Source organism: Anticarsia gemmatalis, chromosome W, assembly GCF_050436995.1.
Source record: "Anticarsia gemmatalis isolate Benzon Research Colony breed Stoneville strain chromosome W, ilAntGemm2 primary, whole genome shotgun sequence".
In the NCBI taxonomy this organism is placed as follows: Eukaryota; Metazoa; Arthropoda; class Insecta; order Lepidoptera; family Erebidae; genus Anticarsia; species Anticarsia gemmatalis.
The window spans coordinates 7,168,393-7,183,814 of NC_134775.1; the positions used below are offsets into that span (position 1 = coordinate 7,168,393).

General features: G+C 40.5%; 1 protein-coding gene across 1 annotated transcript; it reads left to right on the plus strand.

Annotated features, from left to right (window-relative positions):
- The first annotated feature begins 4,787 nt into the window (after positions 1-4,787).
- LOC142985879 (uncharacterized) lies at positions 4,788-6,677 on the plus strand. The gene is made up of 2 exons (XM_076134122.1): positions 4,788-5,551; positions 6,662-6,677. Exons 1-2 carry the CDS (start codon positions 4,788-4,790, stop codon positions 6,675-6,677), a joined length of 780 nt encoding a protein of 259 aa, XP_075990237.1.
- The last annotated feature ends 8,745 nt before the right edge of the window (positions 6,678-15,422 follow it).

Here is a 15,422-nt window from a genome sequence, read left to right on the forward strand (position 1 = left end):
TTCCATTAACTCGGTTATACTTCCCTAGGCTGTCTAGCGATGCAATTACATGCTCATATATCACTATAAGTCATTAGTTTCCTACTAAACGGCTACTGTCCCGCCTAGCTGTTAAAGGGTTTTTTAAATAGCTAGTATACAACTTATAGAGAATTGTACAGCATTTGAACGACTCTTATGCAACTATCAGGCTGTATAACGACTGTATAAGCAGCTTGTGTGCTAGTTGGGAATCCACCTTGTAAACGCCAGGTGTCTGAAGAGGAATTACATCCTTTGGCGTGCGCAAATGGTTAGCTACTTTGGAGAACGGACTATACAGGGTGTAAATGACAGCTAACCGAAAACTTTACTGGTAAGTTTGTGACACTGTATGCGCGAAATTTACTCCAACGATATTTCTCGGAAATGATTGGTTCCCGAGTTAGTCATTTTTGAGCGTTCAATGTATAGTGAACAACGCGATGTATCTCCGCGCATGCCTACGAGACTTCTGGCGGCGGCGGCGCGCTGAGCGACGACATGTCGCGACGCGTCGTAGGTACGTACGCGTACCACCACGTCTATGCGCCCAGTAGTATGCAACCCTATCATTAGATAACAATCTTATGTATCGTTTATGGTATCGTAAGTAGGCCCGTATGTTACAATAGCTCATAGTAAAATTGTAAGTAGGTAGGTACCTACTTGGCTTACGTGAAATCAAACAATAATAGCAAAGTGTAACCAATAATAAGAAAGTGCTAAAACAAATTGTTATCAATGTCTATCAACACGCAAATACCTGGTGTATGGCGAGAGTTTGAGTACCTTTGGATCCGGACGTACAGGTGCAGAGCACGCCGTGCACTTCCACGTGCTTCACCATACATAACACATCAACATTTCTTCCTATTTACGAACACAACTGCACTTCGAAAACAATAACAACAAAAATAATAACAATAGAAACACTAACAACTCAAAACCGAAACAATAACAAGTAATAATAAACAACAGTTCACACACGACACGACGAATAGGACATAACGAACGACACCGGTGAAGAGCTTCCGTCTTCCGCGAGCGAATTGCTCGAACTATCATTCAATTCAAAGAGAGCCGCCGGCGCCTCTCCGCTCACTCGCGCCGCCCCTCGCCCGCGCCACCCGCTCCCTCCGCGCCGTCCGCGCGCGCGCCGTCGATTTGGTGACGAGCGACGAGTTCGAGGATCCCAGCGAGAGATTAGATTCAATAAAATATTGATGTGGCATTACTATTTTTACTTGTCACAGTTGTTACTGGTTGCATTGTAGTTTTATTCAAATACCAAATAACATTACAAACATTATTGATGTAAGTTTAAAATACTTTGATATTTATAACATAAAATCAGCTTAAAGTAAATAAAATAAACACGAAACGTTTATTTAATTAAACCATAAAAAATGTAGGTACATAACAATGATAACAATCAATATCCATTAATATTCTTATCAGAGAAACTAACTTATCATAATTCATAATCCCCGGAGAATTACTTAGCATCCATTTTGTCGCATCCCATCTGTATGTAACATCCACGCGCGGTCGCGGCGTCACGCGTCATACGGCCATCTACTTTTCGAGTCGCACCGCGCTTGTATGAAGTATGAATGAGCGTGTAAATATCGAACAGAAATTTGCAAGAACAAATGGAACAAAGCGACAATACATGTTAAATTGTTTATTAGAGATTTTTATAGCGCTAAAGAATATCAATAGGATTTTTTGTCGTTCTGTATGTATTTGTACGTGTAATAATAAGATATCACACATTTTAAATCTTATGAATTTACCTTTTATCGGAGAGCGGGATAATTATGTAATTTTCATTTTTAACATAGAACAAATACTAAGTAACGCTGCATACTAGTGAGAGTGAGGCTGACAGCTGTGTGCGTAATCGTGTGTCTGTGTGGCGCGCGTAGGTACGCGGCGTGACGTCGACCGTCGCGGCCGGCCGCCGCCGGCGCGGTGTCGTTGGCCGCGCACAGCTGATAGCGAATTTATACGTTGTTGTAATCCATTGCTGTTTTTTGTGAAAAACAGTAATATGGCGGATTTTTTTTCATATTCATGTTGCATTGTGTAGTATTAACGAAATATTACCAAAAAAAAAATAAAAAAAACGCATAAAAAATCGGAAAAATCAAGAAAAAACCGATGAAAATTTTCAACGCCATAAGCACCAGAATCGTGTCTAAAGTCATTTTTTTTCGTTTTCGGTAGGCTGTCATTTACACCCTGTATACAGTCTTTATGGAGTATTTCTTCAGTACTGTTCCAACTTTATCCGTTACTCCTTTTATGTAGGGCATAAAACCTGGTACTCTGCTAACACCAGTCTGATATTCTTGCCTCTTCAGACGCCGTTCGGTCCTCCTGTATCCGTTCCGCTTAAGTACCTCCTGAACGTGTGAGAGTTCACCGTCTATTTGTTCAGGGTCACATAGGTCGTATGCTCTATTTGTTAGCGATGTCACGACGGATTGCAGGTGTCGCGGATGGTGATGCGAATCTGCGTGAAGATACCTATCGGTGTGTGTCGGTTTTCGGTAAACAGTGTGGCCCAAGGTACCATCTGTTCTCACCTTTACTTCGACATCGAGAAAGGCCAACGATCTGTCTGTCTCCATTTCATATGTGAAGTTGATATTAGGATGAATGGAGTTCAGGGTGTTCAACAGAAACGTCGGGTGAACATATAAGGTATTCTAACCTTTAATTTTCAATCGCGATTAAGACCCGTTACATTATTAGGACCTTGAGTAAGTGCTCGCTGTTTTTTTGTTTTCAAAAATTTTTTATTTAAAATACAATGCTTACAATGACATTACTCAAAGTATTTTCCATCATTAGCGACTACTTTCTCCCATCTCTCTAGTAGCAATTGAATCCCCTTTCGGAAAAATGACTCATCTTTCGAGGCAATCCATGAATCAAGCCATTTTTCGGTTTCTTCAAAAAAATGGAAGCGCTGCTCGCTTAAACCGTGCACCATCGACCGAGACAAGTGGTAATCGGAGGGGGCTATGTCCGGTGAATACAGCGGGTGGGGTAGAACTTCCCATTTAAGTGTATTCAGGTAAGTTTTGACTGGTTTTGCCACGTGTGGCCGAGCATTGTCATGTAATAAAATTTGACGTGTCTCTGCTCATATAGTGGCCGCTTTTCTTTCAGAGCGTGACTCAAACGCATCATCTGAAGTCGATAGCGATCTCCCGTGATAGTTTCATTAGGTTTAAGCAGCTCATAATAAATTACGCCCCGCTGATCCCACCAAATGCAGAGAAGAAGCTTAGAACCATGGATATTTGGTTTAGGCGACGATGTTGATGCGTGACCCGCCATACCCCAAGATTTTTTTCGCTTTGAATTGTCGTAGTGAATCCACTTTTCATCCCCAGTGACAATACGGTGCAGAAAACCTTTTCTCTTTTGTCGTTGAAGCAACAATTCACACATGAGAAAACGTCGCTCTACGTCTCTCGGCTTCAACTCATACGGCACCCAATGTCCTTGCTTTTGGATCATTCCTAACGCTTTTAAACGTTTTGAAACTGTTGACGCATCTACTTGTAACGTTTTCCCAAGCTCTACTAATGTTTGACATGGATCTTCTTCAAGCAATGCCTCCAATTCTTTGTCTTCAAACTTTGTCGGTGCTCCAGAACGCTCTTTGTTTTCAAGGTCAAAATCATTACTTTTAAAGCGCCTAAACCAGTCTCTGCACGTTGTATTCGACAAAGCATTGTCACCATATGTCTCAACGAGAATTCTGTGTGCTTCTGCTGCAGATTTTTTCTGAATAAAGCAGTGCAATAAAATTCCCCGCAAAAACACTTTATTTGGCACAAAAGTACACATTTTCACAAAAGGCAAATAAATATGTAGTTGACACTGTGGTAAATTCTATTCTACTATAATTTGAGTTTACATATAGCACTACTTTGGTGATTCATCACCGTACGAAATTTCAGGCACAGAGTGCCGCAACGTCATCTTACAAAAAACAGCGAGAACTTATTCAAGGTCCTGAATATAATATTATGTGTACAAGTCGCGACAGTTTAAAATCGTTAATTGCAAACCGCTACGGGCCGGAGTTTGTACCAAAAATAAAACAACTTGAATTCCTTCGAGTAAAACGTATGCGTTTGGAAACATCGCTCAGGTTTCTAGTAAGGTGTCGTGACGCGGACTTAGTACCCTCGGGAGTGCGTATCAAGCCGCGTAAGGACATTCCACACTCGGATGGGATTCTACAAAACGCAAGTGTTCGTCTCTTAAGACAATTAATACGGAATTGTCGGTATAACGTGAATAGTGTGGTGAGTGAACTTTATGACCTACATACGGAATGCAGTGCGGTATTATCAGTGGATGACTTTAACATTTGTGATCGTGTAACTTACAAGCAGGCGTCTCGTATTTACGATTTGTGAATTGCCCGTCACGATGCAAAGTTTAATAGGTTAATTAACCGTTGCGGGAAGGTAATCGGTAAAACCCGAACACCGGCCACGTCCCAGCGTGATACGGTTATTAATTTGTCAAGTTCACCGATTGATAATGCCACACACAGTGTACTGAGCAAGGGGTTAAATTATGCAGTAACTCCGAAACGGATTCCGTACGAAAATGTCATAAGTGGTGTTGAGGAAGTAATAACGCGTAACAAGGTGCCGTCTAACGATGCGGATACACTTAGACAGGATGTTGCCGTTATTCTACGAAAATCCAAGCTGCCGAAATCGAATGTTACTATGGAAGAGCGTCAAGCACTATCGAAACTGCGGGCTAATCGTGACGTCTTAGTGCTTAAGGCTGATAAAGGAAACGCCACCGTAGTAATGGACTCAGAGGACTATGACAGAAAAATACGGAGTCTGTTGAGTGACACTTCTGTTTACAAACCAGTGTCATATAACCCTACTGCCAGAGTGACGAAACGTATACGTTCACTCATCAGGGACCATGAAGACCTTTTCGCGGAGGATGTGTTTCAGCGTCTCGCAAGACCCAAGTGCGTTCAGCCGCCGAAGTTATACGGTTTGCCAAAAGTACATAAGGAGAGTGTACCACTGCGCCCTATAGTGAGTCAAATCGATTCTCCCACCTATGATTTGGCGAAACACATCGCGTCAGTGTTGCAACCGTTAACAGGTAAGACTGCATCCTTCGTAAAAGACTCACGTCACTTTGTTGATATCATCAAGACCATGAGAGTGGAACCGGATGAGGTTATGGTGAGTTTTGATGTGGAGTCACTGTTCACCAACGTTCCCATTCAGGACTGTCTTGATGTCGTCGAGATGAAGTTGAGGGAAACCGGTCTGTCTAGTGAGTACGTCGTTTTACTGAAGAACTGCTTAGAAGGAAACTACTTTCTCTATCGTGGACAATACTACCTCCAGACCGACGGAGTGGCCATGGGTAGCCCAGTGGCACCGGTTATGGCCAACATCTGGATGGAACACTTCGAACAATCCATAGACATGCAGGCATACAATGTGAAGCTATGGAAAAGGTATGTTGACGATGTGTATTGTATCATGAGAGGAGATAAACAGGACGTAGAACGGCTGTTGAACACCCTGAACTCCATTCATCCTAATATCAACTTCACATATGAAATGGAGACAGACAGATCGTTGGCCTTTCTCGATGTCGAAGTAAAGGTGAGAACAGATGGTACCTTGGGCCACACTGTTTACCGAAAACCGACACACACCGATAGGTATCTTCACGCAGATTCGCATCACCATCCGCGACACCTGCAATCCGTCGTGACATCGCTAACAAATAGAGCATACGACCTATGTGACCCTGAACAAATAGACGGTGAACTCTCACACGTTCAGGAGGTACTTAAGCGGAACGGATACAGGAGGACCGAACGGCGTCTGAAGAGGCAAGAATATCAGACTGGTGTTAGCAGAGTACCAGGTTTTATGCCCTACATAAAAGGAGTAACGGATAAAGTTGGAACAGTACTGAAGAAATACTCCATAAAGACTGTATATAGTCCGTTCTCCAAAGTAGCTAACCATTTGCGCACGCCAAAGGATGTAATTCCTCTTCAGACACCTGGCGTTTACAAGGTGGATTGTAATATTTTAAACGTAATATTTTATGCCTAAATATGATTCCATCGTGCACAGGCCCAATGGGGTAGCCATTGGGTTTTTGTACAAAGACAGAAACTTGGCACCGATACTATCAGAAGCTTCCAAATACTAATCCCACTGTGGTGCAGCTTCCTCAAATGGAGGTTAACATGATATTTATTAATCCTATATGTCCAAGTGAGGTCAACAATGCTCTGCAAAAGATGTCTAACAAGAAAGCCATTGGATCTGACGGTATACTAAGAGAAGTTTGGAAATGCTTAGGCGAACCCGGAATCAATTTGCTTACCAATTTTTTTTACTGCCTCATGCTCTCCTCAAAATACCAGAGGCTTGGAGATTGAACACTATAGTTCCAATTTACAAAAGAAGAGGTAGCAAAAATGAGTGCAACAAATATCGCGAAATCAAACTTTTAAGTCACACAATGAAACTCTATGAAAGGGTTATTGATAATCGTATCATATTTGTGTGTTCACTGTCTAAAAACCATTATGGTTTTGTCCCAGGGCTATCAACCACTGATCCTATGTTCGCTCTAAACACAATCGCTGAAAAATACCGTGCAAAAAATCAACCATTGTACGTCGCATTTGTCGGAGATTCCGTAGGTTCCATGGTGATACGAATGAAATATCTTCAGTCCAAATCAAGTCATTTATTAATTTATGTCAAATACTAGCTGACCCGTGCGGCTCGCGTGAATTTCGTTCTGTTGCTTATTCGTTTGACCACGCGAATTGCGAAGCACTCGATACACCTACACATAAAAGTGCTAACAACTCTTTTGTCATCTAATGGTTATTTACGAAAGGGACCCGAAGGGCACACAATGTGACACAGGCACAGGCAGGCCTGATTTCCTGTGGTTACCTTCTTTCCCGCTCTCGTCTGTATCCGTACCAGTTTACACTGTAAAATATAATAGGTACCTTATTATAGACTGACCATTGCTTATCCGTCTCGATTCAGAATATTATTATAGGTACAGACAGACCTATCTGCGCCGGAGCTCTTCACACGCGTAATAATGTATACTTGCGATGATACGTCCGAAGCCGCGTAACCCGTAATTATTTTTTAATATATCATCCGTTGTTTATTTTTTAAAACTTATTACATAGTCTGTTTCATAGCTATCCAATTTATTTCCTTAATGCAACCAATTAATTTGGTTATGTGTTACGAACTACAACGCCATCTGTTAGTTGCGGTGAACAACGACAACAAACGAAATTACTCGGTTTGCCATCTAGGATATCCCGAGCGCAACGGACCCACGTAAACCAACATTTTTGTGTAATATATCATGCAACATTTATGTTTGAAAATCTTATAAATGTATAGCCTGTTTCAGAGGTATTTTTTTTACAATAAAGCAATCAAAATAAATTAATTAGGAAAAACATGCTGTGTTGGGGACTATAACGCCATCTATTGGTAGGTATCTTTACGGCCGGCGCCGCGTTAACTATATGCGAATGTTGTGAAATGGATTGCAACGCCATCTATGGTCTCTTTAGGGAAACGCAGGTTCAAACGATTTCTACGTATTTTTTTCAATTTTTTAAAATCTATGAAATTTTATGCGATAAAAAGTATTCTATAAGTTGCTCCACTACTTATTCTATGCATATACCAAATTTCAGTGCATTCTATCCGCTAGTTTTTACGTGGCAGCGTAACATACAGACGGAGGACAGACAGACAGACAGACAGAAAAGAAAATTATAAATTGCAGATTCAGTATCAGTATCCGTTACTAAACATCCCCCATTGGTTTTTTTTAATATATTCAATGTACAGAATTGACCTCTCTACAGATTTATTATAAGTATATAGATTGATGACTTATGATAGTCGTTACAATTACTGAATCTACCACTAGCTCGGAAAGGGGGAGAGCCTATTTATTTTTATTTATTTATTCCTTTATTTCAGGCAACTGAGGCCCATAGTAATACAATAAACAAAATACAACTTATAAATAGACTAATACATACAAAATATAACTTATTCTAAGTGACACGTGATCCAGGTGTCGCCTGACGCGTGGTGTCGGGTAGCCGTCCTCTATACCGCCGGAACACAACACCTCTCGGCCAAAATTCCTCCTTCATGAAGGTCGACAGATGCTCAGTCGGCACTCTCACCACAAATGAGTTGAAATTCACATTGTGACAAGACTGCAACTGCTCGACCCTTAGTTTGAAACTACTTTTCAGTTGGACGTACTCTACAATGTTTTCGGCTTTTGTAGAGTAGTGCAGGCGGGACACGTACAACAGCGTCGCAGGCACGGCTGGACGCAGCAGATGGTTCGGTCCGGTCGGTGCAGTACCGCACTGATTGCGACGAGATGGCTCTCTCTTTTTCTTCTCCACCTTGATGAAGCCATCCTTTTCGCACGTAGCCTCGTTCTTCTTACCCTGATGCGGATTGACGTCTGATAGTGATCTTCTTATCCCCTTTCTGTCGCCACTGTGGTGGTTGTCCAGCTGGTTGGTTGGCGGCAACGGCCGCGTAGGCACGTGTCGGTGTTGACGTAGCGGCACGTGTCACTACCTCGACCGATGTTGTTGGGGGGACGGGGCGGGCGGCGGGGCGCGGTGCGACGCAAGCAGTTTCGGCAGCTAGCGACGACTTACGACTCGCCGCTTCCAAATTGCCGACAGATGCGTTTTGCGCCCCGCGACGTGTGTTGACGTTGGAGGTGTCGGGTGACTTACATGACGAAACAGCGCCACGTAACTGCGCCAACTCCTCACGCAATTCACCGATGGTGTTATTAGACACCTCCAGCATCGACTGCATCTCAGCCAGACTCGACTTTAAGAACGTGATGTCCTTTAACAGCCTGGTAACGTCGACGTGGTCGAATGTGACAGATGGGAGTTTATGCAGCTCCTTCGCCACAAAGGTCGGCACGTCGTCCGGATCCATTACCTTCAGCAAAGAATCAAAAATCAAAATCAAATCATTTATTCATTTAGGTCAAGTGCTGACACTTATGATAGTCAATGATACAGAGAGTGAATTTACCGCCAGTTCGGAAGGTAGGGCCAATGAGAAGAGCTGGCAAGAAACTCCTGGCCACTCTTTTTAATCGCCAAATGATTTTAACAATATTTATGCAGGTATAAAACATTGATGATGTAAGTAGCTGCTACCTACCAACACTACCGAACACACTTTGGTCATAACATAAATTAAATTAAATCAATATATTAAGGTGCTAAAAAAACAAGATATAAATAGTATTGGAAGCATCATGGGAGCATCTACCCACATAGTAATATAAGTAATGAAATCATAAGAGGCATTTCAAGAGCATACTGTGGTAAAGGAAGTACAGTTATTGAAACGTAGTTACTTTAAAATTATGGCAGTCACCACACCCAGGACGACCAGTCACTCCAAGCAGCACCCGTTCACGAGCATGACGCGTGGACCAGCCATCACCCCCTTCGCACAAATTAGAGGGAAGGGGGTGACCCGGCACACGACGCCGCCGCAAGCAATGGCATTTTAGTGAGCATGACGAACCTTAGCATGGGAGCCCACCATTTCAATGAAAAAAAAAAAAGATAATGAATACCACTGAGACTCGTGCAATACCTCTCTGTTACAGAGTTGAAATGACTGATTAATGTTTATACAATGCAAAGATATATGTATAAATATATAGATATTTAATCTTGATTTGTGTAGAACGCGTAACTAACTAATCCCATGTTTTCTTATCCATTAAGTAATCGTCAACCTTATAATAACCCCTTTTAATAAGATGATCTTTAACAACTGCTTTGAATTTTTGTTGGGGAAGATCCATAACACTGCTAGGGAGTTTGTTATACAACCGAACACCAAGACCTGCAAATGAGTTGTGTACTTTTTGCAATCTATTGCAGGGACCTACTAATTTGTGCTTATTTCTGGTATTAATGTTATGCATGTCACTATTCTTAGCAAACGAATTGATGTTTTGTTTGATGAACATCAAATTCGCAAAAATATACTGTGATGCCACCGTCAGTATACCTATTTTCCCAAATACCTCCCGCAGAGAGTCCCGCGCTCCTAAGCCGTAAATAGCGCGAATTGCTCTTTTTTGAATTACGAAAATTGTGTCTATATCAGCCGCCTTGCCCCAAAGTAGAATACCGTAGGACAAAACGCTGTGAAAATACCCAAAGTAAACCAGTCTTGCCGCATCTACACCAGCAAACTGTCTTACTTTTCTTATTGCATAGGCTGCGGAGCTGAGCCTGCCCGCGAGCTTTGTTATTTGGGTGCCCCATTGAAGCTTATTATCTAAATCTACACCTAGGAAGGTTGCGGAATTGACCATGTCTAATACCTCACCATTTAGAACTACGTTCGTACCTAGATTCCTAGCGTTGGGCATGGTAAATCTAATGCATTTAGTTTTCTTTGAATTTAACAACAAATTGTTGGCTGTAAACCAATTGAGAACCTGTGTAAGAGCACCATTTACATCGTCAAAATCAGTTTTCTTACGATCTACTTTAAATATAAGCGACGTATCATCAGCAAATAGTACGATATCACACAGATCCTGTACCTGATGTGGCAAATCATTAATATAAACCAGAAAAAGGAACGGACCAAGGATGGAGCCCTGTGGTACCCCGAGACTAACCGCAGATCCAGTGGATCTTGACCCATTTATGTCTGTATAATGCACTCTCTCGGACAAGTAGGATGCAAGTAAGTCAAGTGCCACATCCCCAATTCCGTAGTACTTAAGTTTATATAAAAGAGTATTGTGGTCAACACAATCGAATGCTTTGGAGAGATCGCAAAATACCCCAATAGCATCCTGCGACATCTCCCAAGCATCGAAAATATGTCTAATAAGTGTGACCCCTGCATCGATGGTAGATCGACCCTTTGTAAAGCCAAACTGTTTGCTGTGGAGTAAATTATACAAACTGAAATGGCTTTCTAGTTGCTCTAATATAGCCCTTTCAAATATTTTGCTAATAGCAGGCAAGATGGATATTGGCCTAAAGTTACTGGGCTCAGTTTTACATCCGTTTTTAAACAGAGGAATTATCTTACTGTGCTTCATTAAATTAGGAAACACACCTACATCTACACATCGATTAAAAGTTGCAGCTAAATGAGGTGCTATTTCAGCGATAATACTCTCAAGTTACTTTACAGAAATACCCCACAAGTCCGCAGTATTTTTGGAATTAAGCGACTTGAATACTCTGATTACGTCAGAGGGGTTTATATACTTAAAATAAAATGAGACATTGCACTGACTCACATTGCTCCTAAGTAATGATCCTGCTTTAGCGGTAGAGGAATTTAAGGAACTAGTCGTAATGACTGGTATGTCAGAAAAATAATTATTAAATGTTTGAGCTACGCCTAGGCTATCTGTAATAACCCGATTGTTAACATTTAACTCGAAGTCGTGATCGGGTGGTGTTGATCGTCCTGTTTCATTGTTGATAATATTCCAAGTTGTTTTTATTGTGTTGTTGGAATTTTTAATCTTGTTGCTTAAATACAAAGACTTAGCAGCGGCACAAGATTTTTTAAAGATTTTTGAATAATTCCTAACATATTCAAGAAAACCTGGATTGAAATTGTATTGTTTCATGGCATACAGCTCATACATCCTAGTTCTACTTTTGTAAATTCCTACAGTCGCCCAATCGCAAAATTTCAGTTTTGTATTTTCCTTAGCGATCGTTTTTTCTTTAAAAATCGTATTAAACTGAGATTCAATAACGCTAAACAAAGATTTATAGAGATCATCTGGGTCATTCTGAGTAATATCAATGTTGGAAATCTTGGCTCATGATTAAACAATGTCAAGCGGTTGTGTGTAATAGGTCTAAAAGTTATCGTGTTAGATTTGATAACGTTCTTCCTAGAGAAGACGGCGTTCAGCCCACAGTGGTCTGACGTTAAATCGTTAACTATGACCCTGTCTAGACAAACGCAGTTGCTAAACATATTATCCAAGCATGTGGCCGAATGTTCGGTAATTCTAGTTGGATTATTAAAAAGATGTTTAAGATCAAATGATTTGAAAAGAGTAATCAGTCTGGTGGTAGTGATGGACTGCTCCAATATGTTAACATTAAAATCACCACAGACAACCATATACTTGCTACTAACACTTAAACGCTTTAATATATCTTCCACTATAGTTTCAAACAAACTGAAGTCACTCATTGGTGGACGGTATATGCATACTATAACATGCTGCTCGAGTTCTACACAAGATACTTCGGCAGTGCGTTCTACTGACAAGCTAACTATATCCTTACGTTCTTTGCATTTTATGTCGTTGCTAACTAAAATCATTGACCCTCCATGTATTGCCTTCTTCCTACTGAATGCACTTGTCATAGAATAATATTGATTATTAAATATCAATTGGTGCGACAACAACCAATGTTCGGTGACACAAAATACGTGTGTGTCATGTTTTTTCAAAAATAATTCTATCTCTAATTCTTTGCCGGATAAACCTTGTATATTTTGGTGTACTACATTCAGAAAACCTGCCTGTTTATCCGTTGTCTTGTTTAAGCGTTTAAATTATTGTTGTTCTTTGTTACATTATGCGTAACAGTGTCCTTACAAACTAAATTATCAATAATATTAATCACAGTATTGTTAGTAAAGCGACTAGACAATACTGTTTCGTCCTTAAACCTAGGTTGTGTTATATTGCCTATAACTAAGTTAATATTATATGCTAACAAACTAGCAATTATATGTCGATTTTTACAAGAAAGAAACATTCTTTCTTTAGTTAAATAAAAATTACTAATAAATTTATTAGTATCAAAAAATAATAGTCTATCACTATGATGACTTGTTATCAAATGTAAGATAGCATTCAACTTGTGAATTTGTCGGTTCTCATTCTCAGATAGTGAGTCAGAAAAGTGAATGCACATATTATTATTTTTCCTGAATTAATATCTAATAAGCTACTAATACTATGTATAATGTCCGCTTTTCTTAAACCTAAACTATTGCCAATCATTAGAATGATTGGAGTGTCTTCATCTAAATTCATACTTTGGATTTTTTCCACTATTCTGCCTAACTTAAGGTTTTGGTAGCAGTGGTTGGTCACTTTATAGTTAATATTGTTATTTAAAAGTGATCCAAAACCAATACCTATCCTATCTGAGAACATTAATGCTCTGCTAGACTTAAAACTATTCTGGTTTGACCTAAAACTCAACGTATGTTTTAGTGTTGCACCACTAGTCATATGTTGGGACTGCTTAGTACAGGGCTGTGACTCTAAATCACTAGTAAGTGAAGTGGCCTGAGAACATTGTGAACAGCGAGAACTATTATACAATGACAAGACACGTTCTAAGTTTTCCTTGCCAACCTTTGCAATCTCATCATATTTGAGTATATAGTCTCTAGTCTCCTGTTCATAGTCTCGTGTCATTTGAGATAACCTATCCTGTAAGGTGGTGATTGATGTCTTCAAGTCCTGAGTGTGCTTTTCATACAACACTTTACTTGAAATAAGTTGTTCGCTACAGGTGTCTAACTCTAATATTAAATCCCTACGTTCATTTGTCAATTCATTGTTGTTATTGATCAATGATTTGATTTTATTGTTGTACCTACTGAGATTAAATTTAATTTTCTTAATCAACCTACAGACTTTTGAGTATTTCTTTAGTTTATTATGGCTCCTAGTCTTTAAAAGAAGATTTTTTGAGCGTTTTATACCTATCAATGACTGATGACCAGTACCTATAAGCTCTGAGTAGAGATTATGAGTGGAACCACTATTGTAAGACTGAATAGTATACTCTAACGAAACTATCTTAATGTGTGCTTCATTTAGATCCGTTTCGAGTTCAGTGATGCGCCCCAGGGACCACAGATAGGTGTCATTACAGGTGCTAAAGGAGTTGACTTCCTCTTGAAGCCGGTTGCGCTGATCCAGTAGATCCATATTGTCTATATGGAGCTCAGCGAGTTCACCCTTAAGATCCACAACCTTCTGGTTGACCTTCTGTATTGCATCCTCACAGTCAGCACGTTCCCCCAATAGTTGGCTATTCTCCTTTTTGTATGACTTTAACTCGAGCAAGGCAAGCTTTAGTTTTCCTTCAGTTTCCTTAAGTGTAGCTTTACGGGTCATCATTGTGGTGGCCATTGTGTAGAAAAATGTGTTTGCAAAGCAGCAAGTCCTGAAAAGTTAAGGGAAATATCTAAGAAGATAAGCAAAGGAAGTTGAAGAGTAAGGTTTGGAATTTGATACTAGTATTAAGAGAGGGGAAAAGAAGCTAAATACTAGTAGTGTAAGTTATCTATTAACAATTAGGTGAGATAAGAGGACTAAGTTACTGATATAAAATGTCAAAAGTGCAGAATATTAAAATTGGAGTATTTTTTTTTTGTATAGTGGGTAGATTGACAGGTACCTATCAGAGAGACAATTATCTAGCTATAGGGTAATTAATAAGCTAAATCACCTAATTACTGCCTAACCTAATCAGTATGTTATTTTCCTTCAAATAGAATTCGAAAGCAGACTATCCATTGGAAAATAATTTGTGCGTGGTGGCGCCACTGAGCACGACACTTAGCATTAAGTTTTAAGAATTGTTATGTTATTTTCTAATATTCGACTGATTGTATTTTTATAAGGTAGATAATAAGACAAGAATTGTAAATATATATACTTTATTTAAGAAATTGTACAGAAATACACTAAAAATTGTTAATTAATGTAAGCGGCTCTCGTCGCAGTCAAGTTTCCTAGTACTTAAGCTTTTGTCCAAAATGTCTTACTGGAATCCTATTGGCTAAAATGCGGGGATTCTAATTGGTCCATTTATATCGGCCAATAAGAGGGCCTACATTTATTTTGAGCATTTTGTATAAATATGGTGGCCATTTGTACTAGCAACACGGAGCGCCTCGGACCGTCGAGGCGAGTGCACGTATCGCTTCTCGCCGCGCCGCGCCGCCCGGACTCCACTTACTCGCGCACGGTCACTGCCGCGGTGTCCGCGGTGACGTCTGTATTCGACGCCACCGTGTACACCGAGGCCGCCCGTGTGCGAGCCTTGTGCTTCCCGGCCTTCCTTCCTTCCGCAAGGATTTTTATCGCCGTTGGGGTCGCGGCCACTCCGAAGACTGACCACCACACCTCATCATGGATCCGGACCAGGAGGTCCGCGATCCTGCACCGGCTGCCCAATGCAGCCCAACCGCCAAGACCGGCAGCCCGGG